Source organism: Vicia villosa, linkage group LG5 (assembly GCF_029867415.1).
Source record: "Vicia villosa cultivar HV-30 ecotype Madison, WI linkage group LG5, Vvil1.0, whole genome shotgun sequence".
Lineage (NCBI taxonomy): Eukaryota > Viridiplantae > Streptophyta > Magnoliopsida > Fabales > Fabaceae > Vicia > Vicia villosa.
The window spans coordinates 68,473,305-68,485,086 of record NC_081184.1 but is presented as its reverse complement, the minus strand read 5'-3'; the positions used below and the strand labels follow the sequence as shown (position 1 = coordinate 68,485,086).

The 11,782-nt window shown below is 37.3% G+C and overlaps 1 protein-coding gene across 1 annotated transcript; it reads left to right on the top strand.

Moving 5' to 3' along the window:
- The first annotated feature begins 290 nt into the window (after positions 1 to 290).
- On the top strand, positions 291 to 875 carry LOC131604794 (secreted RxLR effector protein 161-like). The gene has a single exon (XM_058877210.1). The coding sequence runs from the start codon at positions 291 to 293 to the stop codon at positions 873 to 875; it is 585 nt and encodes a 194-aa protein (XP_058733193.1).
- The last annotated feature ends 10,907 nt before the right edge of the window (positions 876 to 11,782 follow it).

The following is an 11,782-nucleotide window of genomic DNA, read 5'->3' as shown; positions in this document are numbered from 1 at the left end:
AAATGACGGACTTAGGTCGAATGAGCTTCTTTCTTGGTCTGGAAGTTCGACAAGAAGAAACTGGAATTTTTGTCTCACAAGAAAAATATGCAAAGGACATTCTGAAGAGGTTCAAAATGGAAGTTTGCAATCCAATCTCGACACCAATGGAGCCAGGAGCCAAGCTTTCATAATTTGATGGGGGGGAACGTGTCGAAGCAAACAAATTTCGAAGCTTGGTCGGAAGTCTTCGATTTCTCACATGTACTAGACCAGATCTTTCTCTAAGTGTCGGAATCTTGAGTCGATTTATGGAAGAACCAGTTCACTCACACTGGAAAGCTTTGAAGAGAATTCTTCGTTATATCCAAGGAACTGTGTCACTTGGAATGTTTTACTCAAAAGCAGAAGATTACAAGCTAACAGGTTACTCCGACAGCGATTGGTGTGGAGATATAGACGATCGAAAAAGTACATCAGGATATGTATTCTTTATGGGAAACACTGCTTTCACATGGCTCTCAAGGAAGCAACCAATTGTAACACTGTCAACATGCGAAGCAGAATACGTGGCTGCATCATGGTGTGTATGCCATGCTATATGGCTTAGAAGATTGTTATGTGAGTTAGAGCAGAAGCAGGAAAATGCAACCATAGTACAAGTCGACAACAAATCAGCAATCGAACTGGCGAAGAATCCAGTGAATCATGAAAGAAGTAAACACATCGACGTACGTTTTCATTTCATTCGAGAACATGTGAAAAATGGAAGCGTCGAACTGAAGCATGTGGCAAGCAAGGATCAAGCTGCAGATATTTTCACAAAACCATTGTCGAAGGAGATATTCGACAGAGGCAAGATAATGCTGGGATTAATTGACCGAAGGAGCATTTAATTTATGGGGGAGTTTTGTTGGATAAATTTAAATGCAGTCTTGGAAAGCCAAAAGACAGATTCTCTAGGGCAGACAAACTTTCATAGGAAATAGTTAATCATTAAATGTTATGTCTATTTATGTTTCCCTGGTCTCTATATAAAGACCCTCTCTTTGTAACCTAATTTTCACTTTTGCAACAAATCCTTTGCAAGTCAATATATATCTGAAGAGAGTAGTTTGATCTGTTACCTTCAGGATGATGAAACAAGGAAACGGAAAGAACCTTACCTGAGGTGGATTTCGTCAAGAGGTGACGTCGCTTCGTCGGAAAGAAGAGGAGGTGACTGGAGCGATGGAGCCTGAGGATTCATGGCGTAGATTTCGCCGGTATCGGAGGCGTGTGGATCCGTGGTGGCGCGTGGTTCATCCGGCAAAGGGCAGTGGACGCGTCTGTGTGCGCATAGCGATTAACTCGTCGGAGTCGCAGCTAGCGGCTTTTGGATCTTGTGTGTTGATTCGCAGTGATGAACGGGTGACGTTTTGGTGGTGGTTCTCTGTTCCGATTTGTTTTTCGGCGAGTTTGGTGTTGACGTGGTGCGGAATCTTGCGTTGGAATTCTTTGTGAACAAAGCTGAAAAAACAACAAGAGTGAGAGAGACAATAACTACATAATCAAAATATTTTGAGTTTAGTTTTTTCTTATGTTTTGATCTAATTGTTGTTAATGTTAGTTGTTGTTATGTATTAATGCCATGGATGAAGATGTTTCATGGGGAGGTTAGATTGATGATGATATTGGTTAGACTTATGGTAACATATTGGTATGGTGAAAGGTTTTGTTGATAAGTGGAAGATTTTGAAGGTTGTACAGATGATCTATGAAGAAGTTGTACATGAGAAGGTTAGAGGAATAGAATGGACCATTGTTGGAAAAAGGTGAACAAGAAAGGTTTTGTCAGAAAAATATGTACGTGTATTGTGAGAGGTTCGGTTAGGATTGTTGGTGTGAATAAAAAAGGGTTTAGGTTAAAAATTGTTAGAAAAAGGTGGAAGGCTGTGTCCTTTTTTTATATAGGGTTCATTGTTAATCCTATTTATAAGATTAGTAAACTAGGTTAAAAGATTAAAGAGAAATAAAATCAATAATCAATTAAAATAATTAGAAATTCAAAATTTATGATTATTTTAACCAATTATATAGATTCTTTCTTAAAATAGAGACTACCATCTAGAAAAAGAAAAAGAGAACAAAATCTTCTAAAATTTTTATTTTATGATTTTTTTTGGTGTTTTTATGAATAAAAATTTAAAAATTGAAAAAAATAATATTTTTAAAAAAATACTTAAATAATAAATATGTAATTTAAAATTTAAATAATAAAAAGGTCTTTTTTGTGATTTTTGAATATAAAATAAAAATAAAACTAAAATAAAGTTAAAAACAAATAAAAGAAAAATGTTAGTAAGTGGGATTCGAACCCGGGACCTTTCGGTCGTGCATCTTTTGCCCTCAAATTCTTACTGATCGCGCTACGTCAATTATTTTAAATAAAATGACATAGACAATTATAAGAGGGCAAATTTTGGGGTATGACATGCAGCAATTCTTGCTTCCTCAAGTTCATCAGTGAACAACTTCTCTTCAAAGATATATATCCCTCTGAGACGACTGAACCAGAAGTCTTCATAACTCCTCAGAATTCCACAAGGGCGTGGAGCAGTTTTTACACAAATTTCCTGAAGTTCTTCAAAACAAGCATCTGCTTTTCTTCGGAAGATTCTCCAGAACTTTCGCATAGCAACATCATTCAGGCCAGAAATTTCAACAATTCTGAGAGTATCAAAGACTCTTCTGAGATTCCTCTTTACCATTTCAAAAATTACACCAATAGGGTATTCTCGGCGAGATTTTATTTTGGTTATTGGAGAATTAGGGTTAGGGACAGAATAGGGTTGAGGCTCTCTATCCAATCGATAAGAAGATTCTGCTTCATTCTCAGAGTCTAACACTACCATTTCAGCTTCAGGACGAGGCTTGGGAGTGTAATTGCAGTCACGGAGCAATTGCTCATGTGATGCAGAATCTGGAAGACCAGAACCAGAGGGATTGTTTTGAGAGGTGGAAGGAATGGGTTCAAAGTTTGCATGAGGAGGTGGTTGAGAAGTGGATATATTTGTGTGAGGTGGAAAGAGAGTTTGTAGGGGTGGTATATCAAGAACAGGGTTTTCAAGAGCTTGGTCAGAAGCAAGGTTGGTTGTGGGTGGAGAAGAAGGAATGGGAACATCTGTGATGGGTGAGTGAGGAGGAGTAAGATTTTTGGTTACAGGAGAAGAGGGAGGTGTGAGAACATGGACTTTTATGGGTGATTCTGATGGGACTTTTTCTGGTTGATTTACTGGTTCAGGGATTTGAGCAACAGCTATTGGTGCAACTTCTGAACGTAAAGCAGGAGCAAAATCAGGTTTAGAGAGATGTATACCTTTGGACACCTTCTGAACTGCTTCAAACACAGCCTCAAGATTCCTCTGCTTCTTACTCTTCTGTTCTTCCACAATCTTAGCCTTCCCAAGAGAGATTTCTCTTCTTCTGGAAGATTCCAGTGTCTCCTTCTCACTAGCAACAACCTTCTAACCTTCAACTGCTTGAGTTGTTGGTCCTTGAGAGATTTTAACTTGCTGATTCACAGCTTCTTGAACATCCTCATCTTCATCAGAGGCATTTATTATTAATTTTCTTTTTCTTGTCTTCTTCTTCTCAACAGCTTTGACAGTTTTCTCATTGATATTGGAAGGCTTTCTCTTCTTCTTCTTCTTCTTCTCAGCGTTCTCCTTCTTACTCTTTTCATTTGCAACTGAAGTAACCTGAACTTCTTCAGCAGCAACTTCTTCTGGAATGGCTTTCTCAACAGTAGTAGCAGCAGCTACACTCTGGACTACCTTCTCCTGATTATCAGAAGGATGATCAAATTTTCTTTTAGTCCTTCTTTCCTTTTTCACAGCAGCTTCAGGAGCAGCTTCAGAAACAACTTCCGACACAGCAGGCCTGGAAGTAGAAGTTTTCTTGCGACCTTCTTTAGCAGGAGCACCTTTTTCTTGATCTTTTACTCCTTCATCTTCCTTGAGTGACTTCAGATATCTGGTTCTGACTCCTGGCACCTCACTTCTGAAGAAGGGTTCAAAGTCAGCAAGAATAGGATCTCTTCTGCTTCTTGCTCCAGGAAGAGGTTGAGGGGCTTTGATGATAGTATCAATAACACTCATCTTTCTCAAGGTGAGAGCATTCAAGCAACTTCCAGAATTGACAGCCAGATCTTTGATGGTACCTTCAGCTTCCAAGTTCTCAACTATCTTGGAATGAACCAGAAGGTTTGTAATGATTCTTCCAAAAGGAATAATAGTACACTTCTTTACTCTGAAGGCATTTCTGGAATCCCTCACAACATTCCACATGTGATTGAAGATTATGTAGATAACATCAACCTTCTTCTTAGTGGCAATGCAATACAGAATGTATTTCTGCTCATTGTTGACGAAATCTGCAGCATGTGTTCCTTTCCTGTGATAGAAACACCCCAGAAGAATCTTGGTCCAGATTTTATAAATATCCCTCATGTCCTTGACACGCTTTGTCTCCTTTACGTCTGTGTAAAGGGTAGACAACACTTCTTCCCAATCAGCCCTTTGATCAATTTCGTGAGCACCCTCAGGGTTTCTTAGATCGAACATCATTCTCAGGATGTTCTCAGTAATGACCACAAACTTCCCGTGGACAAAAGACAGAATAGATTTAGGAGCAACAACCGCATGCACCCAAAATTCCTTTACAAGATCTGGGTAAACTGGTCCACAGAACTCAGTAAACAATGAAGTCCACCCTTGAAAAATGATATCTTCTTTAAGATGATATCCATGTTCTTCGACACTATCAAAATCTACCATGAGTTCATAGATAACTTCCAACTCCTTTTTGGGAATAGAACAGGCAATAACCGGAGTAATTTGATGATCTTCTTCTCGCAGATGGAGAGGGACAGATGAGCCAACATTGTGAGATGATGAAGCGGCCATTGAAACAGTACTGAGATTTGAAGAACAATTTTTTGGTTTGCGCTTAGGGTTAGAGAAAAGACCGAAAAGGTTGCAAAAATGCATGCAAGAAGAAAGAGAGAATGGGAGCGAAAAAGATAAACGTTATGATTTGAATTGTATTTATAGAGACAAATTTGAAAATGAATGCAATAAAGTTATGAGAATGAACAGTTACAGAATCAAATGAAATCAATTGCATTAAATGATGAGTGACGTTAGATGAGAGATCGTGGTAAATGAAATGATTTAACATAGTTACCTAGGGCGGCGTCCCATCAGATTAACTCACGCTTTTACCAACCGTACATACACGTGTTCACCATTAGCATACTCTTGATGACAGTTGTGTTGCACTGAATAGAACTTTTCATCTTCTGATTCTGATCACTGCTGCTGACTGTTATTCTTTAGAAATGATCTAGTTTTGATAGGATCATCTTTCTTTCCAAGAATCACATCTTCTGAATGAGCTGAGGTGAGTCTAGAAGATCTTCTGATTGTTGGTTCTTCAGAAATTCTGAGATTCTCTAAAGATGCAGCAACTTGATCTTCTGATTCTTTGCTTCTGAGACTTTCAGCTTCTGGAGCTTTGCTTCTTGGTTCTACAGCTTCTGATATGTCAATATCTATATCTGCAAAATTCTCAAACTGCTTTGGCTTTTCAAGACCAAGCTTATCATCAAATCTGATATTGATTGATTCTTCTACAACCAATGTTTCAGTATTGTATACTCTGTAGCCTTTAGAGCGTTCAGAATATCCAAGAAGAAAACATTTTTGTGCCTTAGAATCAAACTTACCAAGATGATCTTTAGTATTCAGAATAAAACACACACATCCAAAAGGATGAAAATATGAAATGTTGGGCTTTCTGTTCTTCCACAATTCATAAGGAGTCTTATTTAGAATAGGTCTTATAGAGATTCTATTCTGAATATAACATGCAGTGTTTATTGCTTCTGCCCAGAAGTGCTTAGCCATATTGGTCTCATTGATCATGGTTCTGGCCATTTCTTGTAGAGTCCTATTCTTTCGCTCTACAACTCCATTTTGCTGTGGAGTTCTAGGGAAAGAGAAATCATGGGCAATACCATTTTCTTTGAAGAACTCCTCAAAGAATTTGTTCTCAAATTTGCACTCCTTCTCAGATTGGATTTGAGTGCAGAATTCAAAGAACACTGAATGAGACTCATCCTTGTGTTTTAAGAACTTTACCCATGTCCAGCGGCTATAATCATCTACGATGACTAATCCATATTTCTTCCCTCTGACAGATGCTGTTTTGACTGGTCCAAACAGACCAATGTGCAGAAGTTCTAACGGCCTTGAGGAAGAGACAACATTCTTAGATTTGAATGCAGGTCTGGAGAACTTGCCCTTCTGACATGCTTCACAAAGAGCATCTGATTTGTATTTCAGATTTGGGAGTCCTCTGACCAGATTTAGTTTGTTAATATGAGAAATCTTTCTCAAACTAGCATGTCCTAATCTTCTGTGTCAGACCCATTGCTCTTCAGAAACATACATAAGACAAGTCACCTTCTGCTTCTCAAGATCAGAAAGATCAATCTTATAAATGTTGTTCTTTCTCTTGCCTGTAAATAGGATTGAGCCATCCTTCTGACTTACAGCCTTGCAAGACTTTTGATTGAAGATTATGTCATAACCATTGTCACTTAATTGACTTATGGACAATAAGTTATGCGCTAATCCTTCTACAAGAAGTACATTAGTTATGGAAGGACAGTTACCAATACTTATGGTTCCAGAGCCAATAATCTTGCCCTTCTGATCTCCTCCAAACTTGACTTCTCCACCAGACTTAAGCACCAGGTCTTGGAACATAGACCTTCTTCCCGTCATGTGTCGCGAGCACCCAGAGTCCAGGTACCATGACATTTTGTGCTTTGTCTTCTTTGCTGCCAAGGATATCTCTTCAGAATCTGATTCTGATGTAGATTGTGATCCATCATCCACTGTGGCCATCAGTGCAAGATTTGCTTGCTCTTCTTCAGAGTCTGATTCTGATTCTGAATCATCCCATGTTGCCATAAGACCTTTCTTCTTATGAAACTTCTTCTTGGGATTCTCCTTCTGAAGTTTTGGACATTCATTCTTGAAGTGTCCAGGCTCGTTGCACTCATAGCAGATGACCTTCTTCTTGTCAGATCTTCTGCCACCAGAAGATTCTCCTCGTTCAAACTTCTTTGAACTTCTGAAGCTCTTAAACTTCCTTTGCTTGCTCTTCCAGAGTTGGTTTACCCTTCTGGAGATCATGGACAGTTCATCTTCTTCTTCTGATTCTGATTCTTCAGAATCTACTTCTTCAGCCTGAAAAGCGTTAGTGCATTTTTTAACATTAGATTTTAATGCAATAGACTTACCTTTCTTTTGAGGCTCATTTACATCCAGCTCTATCTCATGGCTTCTTAAGGCACTGATTAGCTCTTCCAAAGAGACTTCATTAAGATTCTTTGCTATCTTGAATGCAGTCACCATTGGACCCCATCTTTTGGGCAAGCTTCTGATGATCTTCTTTACATGATCAGCCTTGGTGTAGCCTTTGTTCAGAACTCTTAATCCAGCAGTTAGCGTTTGAAATCTTGAAAACATCTTCTCAATATTTTCATCGTCCTCCATCTTGAAGGCTTCATATTTCTGGATTAGAGCAAGAGCTTTGGTCTCCTTGACTTGATCATTTCCTTCATGGGTCATTTTCAATGACTCATATATATCATAGGCAGTTTCTCTGTTAGATATCTTCTCATATGAGAGATAGCATTCAGCAAAACAGTCCTACATTTATGATGATTTTTGAAAAGCTTCTTTTGATCATCATTCATTTCTTGTCTTGTAAGCCTTACGCCAGTAGCTTTCACTGGATGTTTGTAACCATCCATCAGAAGATCCCATAAGTCACCATCTAGACCAAGGAAGTAACTTTCAAGTTTATCTTTCCAGTATTCAAAGTTTTCACCGTCAAATACTGGTGGTCTAGTATAACCATTGTTACCATTTCCATTGTATTGCTCAGCTGAGCCAGATGTAGATGTATTTGTTGGAATTTCACCAGACATCTTTTACTGAAGCGTTTTTCTCTTCCTGAATCTTTTCTAAACACGGTTAAGTGCTTGCACCTTAGAACCGGTGCTCTGATGTCAATTGAAGGATAGAAAAACACTTAGAAAGGGGGGGTTTGAATAAGTGTAGCTTTAAAACTTGTAAGATAAAAACTATTTGCACAATGATTTTTATCCTGGTTCGTTGTTAACTAAACTACTCCAGTCCACCCCCTTGGAGTGATTTACCTCACCTGAGGATTTAATCCACTAATCACACGAGATTACAATGGTTTTCCACTTAGACAACTGCTAAGTCTTCTAGAGTATACTGATCACAACCTGATCACTCTAGGAACAATCTGCTTAGACATCCTCTAAGACTTTCTAAAGTATACTGATCAACAACCTGATCACTCTAGTTCTTACAACTTAATGTAAACAAATTCTTTTAAGAGTTACAATGCTTCTTATAAAGCTATTATCACAACTGTGATTTTCTCTTAAGTTTAAGCTTAATCTCACTAAGATATTACAACAGCAATGTAGTGAGTTTGATGATGAAGTTTGAGAGCTTTTGAATTTGACAGCGTTTCTGTATAATGCGCAAGTGTTGTATTCAGAATTCGTAATTCGTAACATAGCTTCTCATCAGAACTTCATATTTATAGGCGCTTGAGAAGATGACCGTTGGGAGCATTTAATGCTTTGCGTAATTCATACAGCATTGCATTTAATGTTTCACTCTTTTGTCAACTACCTCGAGCCTTGTTTTCGCTGTGTCTACTGACGTTGCCTTTAATAGCTTCTAACGTTCCTTTTATCAGTCAGCGTAGCCTGCCAGTCTAGTACTTGCTTCTGATCCGATGTTTGTGTGAACAACGTTTGAATATCATCAGAGTCAAACAGCTTGGTGCAGATTATCTTCTTGTCTTCTGACCTTGAAGTGCTTCTGAGCGTGATACCATGAGAACTTCAGTGCTTCTGCTTCTGATCTCAAGTTCTTCTGATGCTTCCATAGACCCATGTTCTAATTCTGCTTGACCATATTCTGATGTCTCTCCAGACCATGTTCTGATGTTGCATGCTGAACCTTCTAAGTCAGTGCTTCTTGCGCTGATTTTGTGCATACTCTTTATATAATTCCTGAAATGGAAATTGCATAGTATTAGAGTACCACATTATCTCATACAAAATTCATATACATTGTTATCATCAAAACTAAAAATATTGATCAGAACAAATCTTGTTCTAACAAAACCAACACAACTCATTATCACAGAAACATAACAACTACACCAACTTCAACATGGAACAATTTTTCGACAATGAATTCATCAACAATAACTAATTTTCAGGATAAACCACAACAATCAAACACAAATAGAAGCAATTTTACAAATCCAATCCCACATAGTATCCATCATATACCCAATTATAGAGTTAGAACTCCACCCTTACCTCGGATTGAAGGTTGCTCTAAGACTCTCCGCTCGAAATCTAGGTTTTGCCCCTTTTTGGTTCTCCTCTTCTTTGCACTCTCACGTTACAATTTTTGTTATGATAAAACCTAATCTCCTACTGCCACTTTTAAATTTTCTTTTTATTCTTATTAACCAATATAATATTACTTTTACTCTATTATTCATATTGGGCCTAATTTCTACACCCCCAATTTGCTACACACAATTATGAACTAAGCCCAACACAAATAATGTCATACATGACTTATATTTATATTAATATCATTTCTAATATTAATAATACAAAATAATATTATTAGTAATCAAGCGACTAATCAACTAAATAATCAACTTAGCAACGCAACGCAACGCAATCAAATAACAACTTATCAACAAATCATCCAAAATTAATTTAATTAAATATTTAATTAAATTACGGGTGTTACAAGATCTCTCTACACAGGTAAGTGTTTGATTGAAAAATAAATAACAAAGTCGGAGCTCTGATACCAATTGACGGTTTAGAAAAATACAAGAAAAGGGGGTTTGAATTGGGTTTCCAAAATTTTTTACTTAGAAATGCTATTCACACAAATCAATCAAGATAGGCAAGCCACGAAAGAAAAGTGATACAATCGGTTTATACAAGTTCACCTTAAACAAGGCTAATATTCTCCACTCGCCAAGGTGATTTTGCCTTAAAAGTGTCTTAATCCACTAATCTTGAAAGATTATAAACAAACGTCTAAGAGTTTAGAAAAAAAACTCAAACCTCTTAAGTATACAAAGTATCACCTAGTCACTTGAGAAAAAACAAATCTCAAATTTATAATAGAAAGTGTTTATAATAGTGTTTCCAGATAAGCAAATGAAACAAAGTTAAGAACAAATGTTTACACACAAATAATGAGCAACAACACTTTGTGTTTTGAGTTTCTGTTGGATGAATATTTTTGCATAGTATTTCTCAATTTGTTTCTTTCTCGTTCTCTTCCAATTATACTTTTTTAAAATAAAATAGTGACCCTTTATATAGGCCCAAAAAGTAGATCGTTGTGAAGGACAAAATGTCACTATCATTTCCAATTGACATAACAGTAGCATGAGATCGTGGGAGACAAGAGCACAACAATTCGTACATACGTTCTCACCATAGTGGGATGGGTATTTTACTGTTGTACTATTTTATTCTTGTGCAAGTTTCTAGTCTAATCTTCTAATGAAATACTTCTGATCTAAAGTAATGATGAGTACATAAGAGGTCACGTCAGACGAGTGTTCCAAGAGTATCAGAGTCTTTAGAGTTAGAATCATGCCTTCAGTGCTGGAAGCAAAAGCTTATCTAAGAAACAATTCTTGATTTTTGAGCTGGAAGCAAAAGCTTTATCTGAGCTGGAAATCTTAACTTCTGATCTGGAAGCAACAACTTATCTGAGAAACACATGGAGATCCTTTACTAGATATCATTCAATATTCATCAGAACTGTTGATGTTTCTTTAAAAGCAGATGCAATAGTTCTTCTAGTGTGTGCCAATAATGATAATGATTATCTTTCCAGATAACTTTCCAGAATCAAATAAAACATTATATCTACACACTTAAGAAACTATTAGAGTACAAAATTATTACATATAAAATATATGTATCATTATCACCAAAATTAGAAATTATATGCATAACCAAATCTTGTTCTAACACTTCTTCACCATATTTTGGTAGCTGGTTATAGAGAGTCGTTGGAGGCCTATAAACCATCTCACTCTTGCATCTCTAACGGTGGCCGACAAGAGCTAATACTTTAGGGGAATCATGTACCCCAATGAGGGGCATCAGAGTGTTAATGGAGGTTACATGTTCATACGAGTCGCTGCGTCTGTCAAACTTAGCCAATGATGTGGACTTCAAGTTTTCTAGGATAAAAGCCTCTCATATCTCATCTGATAAAGGTTGAGGATCCAACATCTCAAATTCATCCATCATGTATGTCTTCTTTTGGTGTTGCTGGATATAGAGTACGTTATCCTATAGGGTTTGTTCCTAACGACGAAGTTTGTCCATAGTACCACACGCTTCTGTTCTGACACTTTCTTCTCCGTGTGATTTTTCGCTGAGAGGAGTTGTTGTCATTCCGTTCACCATAATGGAAAAAGATGATGATCGTGAAGATAATAGTTCGGCTGAATACTGCAATGGTGGCCTGGATCAGTTTTACTAGAGCTCCTTGATGGAGAGCTAGCTCACGTGAGGTGAAAAACTAATGTATGTGTGTATTTCTGTGTTGTAGTTAGGTTAGATTTTCCTTAATCATGATGA